Raw genomic sequence first — 13,026 nt, forward strand, 5'->3', positions numbered from 1 at the left:
GAGATCCTATCTTTCTTCTTCCTGCATGATCCCTTTTGGGGAAAGCAAACCTCCAGCAGGGTCCTGAGAAAGGGCGCATGGAAGGGCAATTTTCTGGGACCCTTTATTCCACTTCTGCACCAAATTAAAAATTAGACTGATGTAGCCCTCCAGTTTCCAGGGTTGAAAAGTCCAACAACAGTGATTCCTGATTTGTAACCTGTTCTGACTTTTTCTGGAGGCCAGTAGGAGTTTTGTTTTCCCCTCTGGAAATTTCTGTGGGTCTTTTTTATTTCATTATTCTTGATGGGCATTTGATGGAAACTTTTAATCTGGAAATCTACATGTCCTTTTGCTCTATGAAATAGTCTTTCATAATATTCCCCTCCATTTTATCTACATTCCTACTTCCTTTTGGCCATAATTGTTCTACAGCCTTGAAGATGTTCTCAACCTCTTCTCCTAACCTTTTTTAGAGATTTTTTTGCTATAATTGCATGTGCTCGCCAGAGGGACAGACAGCGACAGAGAGACAGAAAGAGAAATCACCTTCCAAGGAGGATGGCCACACCACAATCCATTCTCTTGAGATTTGGGGTACTCACACACACATGCCTGTAATGAGTTTTAAGCCTCTAGGTTCAGGACTCAAACTGCAGTCGACTACGTGGGAGTCCAGCGACATAACCATTACGCCATCTGCTGGTCTCTTGAATGTTCTTTTTCAAAAATGGCACCTTAGGGGAACTAGCAGTTAGTGTAATGGCTATGTTGCTGGACTCCCACATAGTTGACCGTGGTTTGCGTCCCGGACCCGGTTGCTTAAAACTCACACCAGGCACGTGTGCGTGCATGCCCAAGATCCCGAGAGGAGAATGGAGGAGGAGGGATTGCGGTGTGACCATCCCCCCTGGGGGGTGATTTCTCGCTTTCTGTCTCTATGTTTCTCTCTGTCTGTCTGGTGAGCGCATGCGCCCTATAGCAAAAGAAAACCTCTCCAAAAAAAAAAGAAAAAGAAAAAGAAAAAAATGGCACCTTATGAGCCAGCAGGTAGCACAGTGGTTAAGGCACTGGACTCCTACATAGCCAACCACAGTTCAAGTCCTAGACCTGGTGGCTTGAAAATCACCCTGAGCATGTGTGCCCAAAATTCCAAGAGGAGAATGGAGGAGAAGGGACTTTGGCATGGTAGCAGGAGGGGGGATGTCTCACCTTCCCTCTCACTATCTCTCAGTCCCCCTCTGGTGAGCACATATGTCCTATGTCAAAAACTTTTCTAAAAAATAGAATCCAATTCTATTTTAATGGCTCTCTTACCTTTTCCTACTTTTCTGAAGATATTGATTATAAGTGTCTTATATCTCCGACTCTGAGCATTGCCTTTATGTCTCCGAGTGTCTTTTTCCATTTGCTTTGTTCATGACTTTATTTTATTAGACTTACTCCTCAAATGTCTGGTGATCCCTGGCATTCTGTTCCTTTTTAAGAGTGGGTCCCCAAAAGGTCTACTGGAAGATCCACAAGTGGCAGAACTGTCACTGTGCCGGATCAAGTGGGGGCTGAGGTTTTGTGCTGGGAACTCCCCAGGCATCAGTATTTGGAGGCACTCTCTTAGGCCCTCTGCTTTCTCACAGAGAATTACCGTAAACCCTACTCCAGGAATATCCTCTAAACTCCTCCGGGGAGGGCGGGTTCTAAGACTGACAACTAAAATTTCTATGACCTCCTGAGGTCTCCCAGCTTAGGAGGCTCCGTGTTCCCATTTTCAGTTGTGCTAGTGTCCTCAGCTTCATGCTCCTCTGGTTCATCTTTCCTTATAGCGGCCTCCCATCTCCTTCAGGAGGGAGCGGCCTGGCTGGGTGCTCTGGTGAAGCCCAACGTCTCCCGTGGCTGCCTTTCAAACAACGCTCTTATTTTTGCAGCCACATCCTTGTATGCATGCCAGCTGAGGTACCTGGTGTCTCAAATTCCTGAGCCTTTCTAGGAAGTCTACAGCACCAACCTCACAATTACTTGGCAGAATAAAGGAAACAGAAACCTTATCAGCATATTAGCCAGGATCCACCAGGCTACGCAGGGCTATCAAACCACTCCAAAATTCCCTGTGGCACAAAAAAACAAAAGTCAGTCCCGGTCACAGAGTACATACTCCACAGCTGTCGGCGGGAGCCCACTCATCATGGTTATGCGGGACCCGGGGCGGCAGAGTGCCACCATCTCATGATACATCCTATGACACCACCCTCTTTTTAAAAAGTCGATTCCTGGGGCCAATAGGTGGCATCCAGTTGAGGCACTGGACTCTCACATGCTTGACCACGGTTCATGTCCTGGACCCAGTAGCTTGAAACTCATGCTGGGTGTGTGTGTGTGCATGCACAAAATCTAGTGTGGTGAATGGAGAAGGGACTGGTGTGGCCATTCTCTCGGCAGGGAGCGGAGGTGTGTGACTTCTCACTTTGTTTCTTTGGCAAGTACACATTCCCTTCAGCAAAAAAAAAAAAAGTTTATTCCTTCAGAGAGCAAGATGCACATACATATACACACACACACACACACACCTACTCACTCACACACACACTCATACCATGACCGTCCTGTCTCAGCCAGCCAGATCGCAAATACACACATACAATATGCTCAGGGAAGTTCTGGGATATGAACCTAGGATCTGTCCCACGTGGGTCCAGTTGTGTTACCACCGTGCCACCACCCAGCCCAGATAACACTGCGATCTTAATGTGAGGCCTCAGGGTTTACTGTGACTGGGGAGGAAAACACGGTCATAGCTGTTCTCCTCTGGAAGCAGCAAACTTCATTGCTCCCATTTCTCCCGCCATGCCTAACTTCGAGAGGCCAAGAAAGTGCAATCCTCTCTGTTTGAAAGAGGAGACCCTGGGGAGGAATGGTGCTGAGCACAGCCTGCCACCACTTGGAAGTTACAAAATTGTGCTGTTCCCATCTGCTGCTGTTTCCTCTGTCAGTTTCTTTCTGCTGACGGGCTTGTATATTTTACTGTTACTGTAGTTTAAGGGAGCAGAGGTAAGCACCATGCTAAGCTACACCACGTGTGACTCGAAGTAACGCAAGCCCTCCAGTTCACACTGTGTACTGCTCTGACATCAGTCGCTCGGATTCTGTTTTCATTCTGTTCTTTGCTCACAATGACTCTGTTGCCTAAAGGGAGATCATCAGTAGGCTGTGGAACTTTTCATTATCAATATTTTTCAAGAAGAGGTTTGGAAAGTACTTCTCAAACATGTACCAGCAAAAAATAAACTGCTTACTAAAAGCAAAGCACGTGTAAGTATTTTTTTCAGATTTTCAGAAAACCACTGTACAATCATGAATGTTAATACAGGTGTTTTTTTTTTTTATTTCTTTCTATATGCCTTTTTTTTGGAGAGAGAGATTTTTGCAGTAGAGCACGTGTGCTCATCAAAGAGACAGAGAAACAGAAAGTGAGAAATCACCCTCTGGGGGGATGGCCACGCTAGAATCCTCCTCCATTCTCCTCTTGGGGTCTTGGACACACACACACATGCACCCACTGTGCATTTCAAGCCACCAAGTCTGGAACTTGAACCACAGTCGACTATGCGAGAGTCCAGTGATGTAACCACCACATCATCGGCTAGTCCCTCTATTTGCTTTCTTAAGGTTTCTGATCTTCCTATTTTGAGTGTGCTGTTTTCATAACAAAAATTCCAGGCCACTTCTCCAGGCCTGCTGACTATAATCACAAAGGGACAGCCCCTTTTATTAAAGCTGTACCTGTGCTAATGAAAGATTCAGTTAAGCCTCAAATCCATAGCCCTTATATGGGGAAACTGCCCAGGCAGTATAGTTTTTCCCTTTGTAGCAGAGGTTTTCAATTTTACATGCTTAAAAATCTCAGGGGAAAATTATAAACAAAAGAAGATCATCAATAACAAAAGAGATCACTGGGCCCCATTTCAGGTATTTTGGTCTGAAAAGGAAGAACAGTGAGTGACTTTTGTTTTGTTTTGTTTTGTTCTCTTAGTTTTTTTCCATAGAGCATGTGCACTTGCCAGAGAGAGAAAGAGAAAGGGAAAGTGAGAAACCACTCCCCAGGGAGGATGGCCACCACAATCCCTTCTTCTCTATTCTCCCTTCAGGACTTGGGGGACGCACACACACGTGCCCAATGTGGTATTCAAGCCACTAGGTACAGGACTCAAACAGTGGTGGGCCATGTGGGAGTGCAATGCTTTAATCACCATACCACTGTTAACCCAAGTAATGTGCTTAAAAAAAAAATGGTTTTACATAAGGGCATGTGTGCTCACCAGAGAAAGAGAAAGATACAGTAAGAGGGAAAGTGAGAAATCACCCCCGGTGGGGAGGGGAAATGGCCTTGCCACAATCCCTTTTCCTCCATTGTTTACCTGAAATCTTGGGCACATATGCACATGGACCTGGTGTGATTTTCTTTCTTTTTATTTTTTGGAGAGATTTTCACTATAGGGCGCATGCGCTCGCCAGACAGACAGAGAGAGATATAGAGACAGAAAGCGAGAAATCACCCCCCAGGGGGGATGGTCACGCTGCAATCCCTTCTCCTCCATTCTCCTCTCGGGATCTTGGGCACACACGCACACACGCCTGGCGTGAGTTTTAAGCCACCAGGTCCGGGAAGCGAACCATGGTTGACTACGTGGGAGTCCAGCGACATAGCCATTACGCTAACTGCTGGTCTCGGACCTGGTGTGATTTTCAAGCCACTAGGTCCGGGACTTGAACCGCAGTTGGCCATGTGGGAGTCCAGTGACATCGCTGCTATGTCATCTGCTGGTCCTGTAATGTGCATTTTTAGTAAGTAGCTCCCAGACAAACTTCAGACCACACTGTTTTTAATAGTGCCTTTCCATTTTCTACAACAGCATACATGGAACGAGCATTCAACAGGTTTTTTTTTATTGCTGAGGCGGAGCTCAGTAGAATACTCGCACACACTCCTCAACAGCATACATGGAACGAGCATTCAACAGGTTTTTTTTTATTGCTGAGGCGGAGCTCAGTAGAATACTCGCACACACTCCTCTAACAGCATACATGGAATGAGCATTCAACAGGTATTTTTTTATTGCTGAGGTGGAGCTCAGTAGAATACTCGCACACACTCCTCACTGCCCATAATACCATCAAAGCAGTAGCAAATGAAGGTCTTTCCTTTAAATACGGCATGACAGATGAAATACAACCCACAAATCCAAATAGCTTAAAAATGACTGGTCAGATATTTTAAAGCACGGGTTTTGGCCCCACTTTGTATTAACTATTCATAACCTAGTAATACCTACTCACCAATTTCTTACCATCAAGTTGAGTTTCTGACAGTGTGGGTCCCTAATGCATCATTCAACAGTTCTAATTAATTCTACCTTTTGCATGAAGCATCATGTAAGAGTGTTAAGCTGTTCTCCTAGTTCAAATGAATAAAGGCCAGCTCCTGGCCCTACTGTGGGCTGTGCTGTGGGCTCATGTGAGCTTGCAGGGACAAGGAGCCAGTGCATCAGAGAAAGCTGAGAGGCCAGCATCTGGACCAATGACTCCTGCAGCTTCTTCTCTGACGGCTTTCCAAGTTTTTAAAAGGTTGTAGAAATTGGTGTCTTGCCAGCTCCCTACTTTGAAAACCTGCTCCATTTCCACCTCATTTGCAAAACGCTGCTGCAATCCCTCCTAGTTGGGAAGTACATGGAGACAGCTGGAGGTCAAGGAGAATTCTATATAGGAAAGCACCTGTTTTAAACCCAAAGCGAAGCCTACGACACAGAGGAGAAATACAACGCCTATGAACTAACTGACCCAATGCTGCCCCCTGCTGAGGAGGATGTAATTCTCTTTACTGATTTCCAACTTTTCCTTTTAAAAAAAATTATTATTTATACATTCAACCACTATACATGATTTAGATCGTAAAGAAGACTTTACTCAGCACGATATACACCTCAGTCCAGTTGATAATACTATACACATCCTCATCAACAGGTAATAAACCATATCTGTTATCTTACCTCTCTATTTTTTCCCCCAAATTTCCTTTCCTGCACTCTTCCCCTCCCACACTCTCCTTCCACTTTGTCTCTAGTGTCCATAACAATTTTTAATGCTTTTATGTCCTCCAGTCTTTCAGTCTCTACCATAAAGTGCAGATAGTTGGTATATGTTAAGTGGAGACATACAATGTCTCTCTTTCATAGAAAAAACATCCAACTTTTTCTTACACGTGCTTACAATTTAATCAGCTAACAGTAAATGTTGACTATCACTAAAAGAGGAGTTGAGTGACCCCTTCTGACCTGTGCAGCCCTTTACCTATAAGTGAAATGAACAAATAGCTTACAATAATGGTTTCTCACAACAGTGGTTTCTCACGCTCCAAAAGCTATATACTCAGAGACAGCCTGGTGCAATCACAGCATGCAAAATTAAATAAAATTGGATGTAACCTCTTGACCCCTTTTTACTGCAAGCTCCATTTTTAAATAAAATTGCTTAACAATTATTCAAGAGAAAAGCAAAGTGAGAGAGTAGAAAGAGAATCTTTACAGCAAGGCAGTCGGAGCAAAGGTTAGTCTTCCTGACTAACCTTTTTGAATAGATGGTGACACCCAAGCTTGCCATATTATAAAATTTCGTAAGTGCTTAAAAAAATGGAAAATGAAACATCAATAGCAACAGCTACTGGCAGCGATAGCTTTGGGTAGCTCTTTAAAATGAACACGACTGGGTTTAAAATTGGAAATATATCTCTTGTGCAGTGGGAAGGATGTCCTGATAGCATCCGAGCTGAAAATTACACACTTAACAAACCCACCATAAGGCACAGGGTGAGTGAAACAAATGAACGAACAAATAAACAAAACCCCCAAAATGCAGAAAAACCCCTGTCAGGAAGGGGCTCCAAAGGATTTCTTTTATTTCCTCTCAAGAAGCCATACCACCCGTCCCAAATCTTAAAGGACTGCTTTGGTGCAGTGTTTCTCAAACTGTGGTCTCAGCACCAGCAGCATCATCTGGAAACTTGCTAGTGACAACTCTACCTGAGTCCTATAATCCTAGAAAGTAGCAAAGGTTATAAGATCCTGTACTCCTGTGTTCTGGAAAATGGCTTAATGCAAAAGAATCACCCTCACGGCTTAGATAAGACTCACAAATGGGGACCAGCAGTTGGCGTAATGGCTATGTCACTGGACTCCCATGTAATCCACCGCAGTTAGAGTCCCAGACCCGGTGGCTTAAACGCGCTGTGCATGTGTACATGTGTGCCCAAGATCCCAAGAGGAGAATGGAGGAAAAGGGATTGCAGTGTGGCCAGGGGAATGATTTCTCTCTTTCTATCTGTCTTTCTGGCGAGCATACACACCCTATAGCAAAAAACAAACAAACAAACAAAAAACTCTCAAAAAAAAAAAAAAAGATTCACAAATGTTCCCCTCCATTACTCACAAGACCAATCACTGACCCTCCAAATTTCCAATCGTTGCCTAATAAGCAATTAGGTGAACTGCTCATTGATCAGAACAAAATACTTTTTTTTTTTTGAGAGGTTTTTGCTATAGGGCGCATGCGCTTGCCAGACAGCCAGAGAGAGACATAGAGACAGAAAGCGAGAAATCACCCCCCAGGGGGAATGGTCATGCCAGAATCCCTTCTCCTCCATTCTCCTCCTGGGACCTTGGGCATGCACGCACATGCGCCCGGCGTGAGTTTTCAGCCGCCAGGTCCAGGACGAGAACCGCGGTTGACTATGTGGGAGTCCAGCGACATAGCCATTACACTAACTGCTGGTTCCCAGAACAAAATGCTTTTTAACCAAACTTTGGTTAAGCTTTTCTCCCTTCTCCCGGGGCCTGAACTCTGGCCACATACAACCCTGAGGACTGGCTGGTCACAGGTTAAAGCATTCTCTGATCTACTGTGGGTTCAAACTACCCTTTTCAACCCACTTTTCACACCCTGTTCTTTCTAGCCTGGGTTTCTCCAGCCTTTATGCCTAACCCTAGAGCTCCCTGTAGACCTTATGCTCAGAGGTTCTGCTATCGCAGTAGTCGTTCTCCCTCCAATGGAAATGCTGTAGTACCTTCCCGGCTTTGCAATCATTCTTCCCAATAGACTCTCTTTACTCAATCCAAACTTGTTTTTCATTGGATATTAGAATTACAAATTCTTGGACCCTACCCAACATGTCCCAAATCAGAAACTGGAGGATAGGGTTGGGGTGCGCCCATAAATCCATTTCTCAACAAGCCCTGCAGGTATAGTCTGACAATTACTGTTTCACTGCGGTCGGGTTAGGGTAAGCGCATCCAACGCTTGAGTCCCGCTGGCTGGTGTTTCACTCAGTGGAGCTTATGTGCATAAGGGTTCTGAGCACCCCAGCTGACCATTTATCCCATAAAGTCATTTCCTAATGACACACAAGGCCACGGAGCACCCCTCCCAGCTGCGCGAGGAGCTGAGCAAACCCGAACCCATACACTTACATCTCCGTCCACTGGCCTCTGGTCGTCACAGTCCCTGGTGGGGCTAATGTCCTGGCGCATGACCCAGATGGGCTCTTTGGGCTCGTCGGGGGTGTAAGGCGAACGGATGGTCCTGGTTTTCACCTCCTCGATGGCCTCCTTGATGTCCTTGATGGCCAGCGAGATGGCATCTCTCTTCTCTTTGCTGTACCGCTGCCCTGCCTCGCCGCCGCCCGTGGGGCCGGCCCGCTGCTGCCCAGCAGGCGCCTGCAGCTCAGGGCTGTCGGGGTGGCCCCCGCCTGGGGTGGGGGCGCGCTCCAGGTCCTGCTCAGCCTCAGGCATGTCCTCGGCTGCCTTGTCGAGGCTCTGCGAGCTCATGCTCTGCTTGACCTCAGCCACGATCTGGTCGATGTCCTCCTCCTGCTCGTAGCTGTCCATGCGCGGGTAGGGCGCGAACTCGGCCTCCTTCTCTGGGCTGTCGGACTCGCCGTCGGAGCGCTCGTCGTAGTGGTGCAACCGCGCGCCCAGGGCCTCCTGGCGGTAGGCGGCCGCCTCGTCTCGCTCCTGCTCCTAGAGCCGCAGGGCGTCGCGCCCGTGCACGTCCCCGATCTCCTCGTACACGTGCTCCTGGAGGCCACCATAGTCGGCGTAGGGCTCGGCGTAGGGCTCGTCCTCGCCGCGGTGGAACAGCCGGTGCGTGTAGACGTAGCCCGAGTAGGCCGCGTTCATGGCCTCCTCGTGCTCCAGCGAGTGGAAGTGCAGGTGGTTGGGCAGGGCGCGGCGGTGCGTGGCCTCGGCGTGCTCGGCCTCCGCCTGCTCCGTGTACTCCTCCGCCTCGGGCCGGTACTGCACCGCGTAGGCGCTCTCGTCCTCGGGGTCCTGTGCGGGGTCCTGCGCACGCTCTGCGTCGTAGCCGTCGCGCGCCGCGGTGATCACGTCACCCTCGGCAGTGTCCGTGTGGTTGTGGAAGCCTGCTCGCCGAGCGCGCCAGGCTCTCTCCGCGATCCTCCTCCTCCTGCTGCCCCAGCTGGGCCCTAAGGTCCTCGAGGGCGCGCTCGCGCGGGTGAAGGCCCGCATGGTGCTGCTGCTGTGGCGGGGGGCGGGGTGCTGCTGTTCCCCCTCCACCTCGGGGTGCTCCAGATCGGCCTCCACCGACTCGTTCACCTCCCCGCCTGCCGCCTCGTCGGTCACCTCCACGGACCCCTCCAAATGGTTCATGGTGGGCGTCGGGGAAGGCTGGAGAGAGGCTGGGCCGGCTCACTGTGCTCTCATTTTGTTCCACTGGGCTGGAAAGACAAGAAGAGAGGTTATTACTAGGTTCAAACTGTAGTTAAGAGCTGAGTACCAAGATAACCATACAAACAGCTGCTATTGATCTTTCCTGAATCTGGGTCAATTAAAAAACGACTGCCAAATGAAGCTCAATCTGACAGCACGCAGCTCGTTTTTCAGAAGCATGTATCATGATTTGTAATCACATATCTACTTGTTTAATTGCTTATCGGCTTTCTCCTCTCCCACCCCTCGAGCTGACGGCCTCCTGAGCATTTTGCTCTCCACCACCCATACTAGAAAGGTTCTGACACATCGATTAAGAGTACTACAAAATGGAGTGGGCCAGCTGACAGATTTTCCATCTGCTAAGCATAAATCTCTCTAAATTAAACTAGGGATCCTAGATACTTTAGCAACAATTCCTTTTCTATTCTTATTTTTGCTTTTTAATGCCAGAAGGTGCATACATTTGTGCATGAGAGTAAGAGAGAAAGAGAGAAAAATCTCTTCCAATGGGGCATGGTCACGCAACAATTCTTTCCTTCCACTTCTCTATCCCTTTAGGATTTGGGGCACACATGCACGCTCATGACCAAAGGGGTGGGGATCTGAACTGCGGCTGGCTATGTGGCACCCAGCTCTGCATACACAGAGCTTACCTGCCCCACTGGCCAACACTGGAAACAATTTTTAAAATTAATTTCAAGACAAAATCATCTTGCAAAATGTTGGAAGCCGTTCAGAGGGAGGCTATCGTCCATCAATGGACTCTGTTTGAGCTCTGTTACCGCCTACCAATGGCTTCGTTTTCTGGACGTCCGCAAGGAAACTGAACTCATTTCCCACCTGCAGGATGTTAACCACTATTATATTGGATTAAAAAATGACTCCATGGTCAAATTAAGCTTGGGAAATGCTGAGTTTCGGTGGACTTTTCATGGTGAATCTTCTAGGGCAGGATGATACAGACAGGACACAGGGGCTTCCTTAATTTGACCAAGAAACATTTCCTTCCTAGAGGCCACTTCTGACAAGTACATCTAAAGACATGCTGACTAGATGGTTTCTAATACAGTACTCACTTCAACCATAGGCTCTGGATCTAAAATTCTATGAAGTTAGGAACTGTTATAGCTAAAACTGGATAACATGGGTAATTTTTTTTTTTAATGTGGGTAAGTTCTTTTACCTGTTTCTAGGGAAACCTATAGCAAGACAAAATTGTTTTTAACCTCTCCCAGTTCTTATAACAAAATAGGTTTATAGAATAATCTGGGCACAGGGTATAGAACTAGACATTCAGAATGATAAGGAACCAAAAGAGGCAGCAGGATATCTATGATATATTGTTATTTATTTATTTATTTATTTATCTATTTATTTATTTATTTATTTTTGCCATAAAGGGTGTGTGCTCGTGTATGCTAGAGAAAGAAAGTGAGAAATCACCCCCTCAGGGGGGATGGTCACACTGCAATCCCTTCTCCTCTATTTTCTTTTTAGGACTTTGGGTATGCATGCACAGGTGCCTGGTGTGTTTGTAGGCCACCAGGTCTAGGATTCGAACCATGGAGTTGGCCATGGAGTAGGCTCTACCACCTTAACCACCATGCCACCTGCTGGCCCAATCCATATGATTTTAAACAAACAAACAAAAACTTCATTTCTTGAGACAGAGAGAGACAAGTACCCTTGACAAGGTCATATCCAACCGTGATACCCCACTTTCAAGCCTCCCAGCCAGCCAGGATCATGACACATGCACCCAGATTATTTCAGGGAACCCAGGATCCAAACCACCGTCTGTCTTCCATATGACTTGGGCACTGCAGAGTGGTGCTCTACTGCTTGCACCACCACAGCTGGGCCAGAATCCCTATGACTTTAAGACTGTGGTAAATGGGTTTAATACAACAGTACATGTACACTCTTCTCATTGTGTTCTTTTTGAAGTCTCTCCTATGAATGAAGAAAATATATCTGCAGACGGCTCCAGGAGGACCAGGGACATCTGACTGACTCTGATGTTGGGATGTATTATATTCTATGCAAGCCCCTATCACGGCCACAGCAGTTTCCTTCAAGTACTCATGACTGCCCCAGTCACAAAGGAGGCATTTTGCAGCTACCAAGTCTACCTCCAAGCAGAAGTGTCATGGCCCTCTGTATTTTGATGGAGTTCCCACCTCTGACTCACGCTCACTAGGAGAGAACAATCTTAGCTCATCAGAGAGAAACTATCTTCATTGCTTCCCAACTTGGCAAGAGTCTCGCTTCATACAAATGAGACCCAGTCTCTTTGGAAAAATTCTGTCCTTTTCTCATTAACCCCAGAGAACAGTGACTGTGGACTAAGCATAAAAACGTTTTCAACAGCAGGTATGAGTTTCCCTTCAGACCTTGGTGGACAGGTGATACCCTGAACACAGGAGGCAAGTGTTGCTGCTGGGGTCCTCCTGGACAAGGGGCCTCCAGTAGATTGTGCAGAGTATCAAATATTCAATTCAACATATGCATGGATGAGAACTATGTACCCAGTTTCAGTTATAAAGACTCTAGAAAAGAGAACAGATACAAACTTCATTAAAGGCACACTGACTCCTTAATATATACAAGTCTGAAGTCTAGTGAACACAAAGCCAGCATTCAGATACGGAGAGCAAAAATCCTTCAGCCTTCCCTGGGTACTGTTGCCTGCACTGTCCAGCTGTGTGTGGTCAGTGTTAGAAATGCAATAAAAAAGGCATTACAGAGCACCTGATTGGTCAACACTTGCTGATAACCATGTGTGAAATTGACCAAAATGCTGTCTTCAGTGAACATGATTCTTTCTCCTTCAGCTTGATGAAAAACTATTGATATAGGTATTAAAAAGAGATTTTGTTTATTCTGGATTAAAATCATATCTGACCAGTGAATGGTTCTTTCATAAATCACTTATTGATTGTAAGAAAATGGAATTTCCATGCACGTACATACTCTAAGTTATGGTAAAGAAAGTTCTTTAGGGAAAAATACTGTTAAAATAATGTAGTTTGGATACAGTAGAGCTTTCTGTTCACGTTCACTAAGTGCATTTTTATCTATCTACCTCCAAGCCTCAGGGGAGCATTTATGCATGTAGTGTTTGCATTTCACTCACTGCCATAGTTTCAAGAATATAGTTTGGGTTCCAGTATTGCAACATGTTAGTGAACAACATACACTGATTTAAGGGAGTTCCCTAAGACAAAGGTGGTTGTCAACTGTCTTTTGTTTTAAGAGAGATTTTAGCTATAGGGTG

At 46.4% G+C, this 13,026-nt stretch overlaps 1 protein-coding gene across 1 annotated transcript in view; it reads right to left on the bottom strand.

Annotated features, from left to right (window-relative positions):
• The window catches only part of APBA1 (amyloid beta precursor protein binding family A member 1), a 248,607-nt gene that overhangs the window by 77,767 nt on the left and 157,814 nt on the right, over window positions 1-13,026 (bottom strand). The window contains 3 exon segments of the mRNA XM_006152467.2: window positions 8,490-9,441; window positions 9,443-9,564; window positions 9,567-9,754. Coding sequence (XP_006152529.1) covers window positions 8,490-9,441; window positions 9,443-9,564; window positions 9,567-9,686 — 1,194 coding nt within the window. The 5' untranslated portion in view covers window positions 9,687-9,754.

This window comes from Tupaia chinensis, unplaced genomic scaffold (assembly GCF_000334495.1).
Source record: "Tupaia chinensis unplaced genomic scaffold, TupChi_1.0 Scaffold000354_1, whole genome shotgun sequence".
Classification (NCBI taxonomy): domain Eukaryota; kingdom Metazoa; phylum Chordata; class Mammalia; order Scandentia; family Tupaiidae; genus Tupaia; species Tupaia belangeri.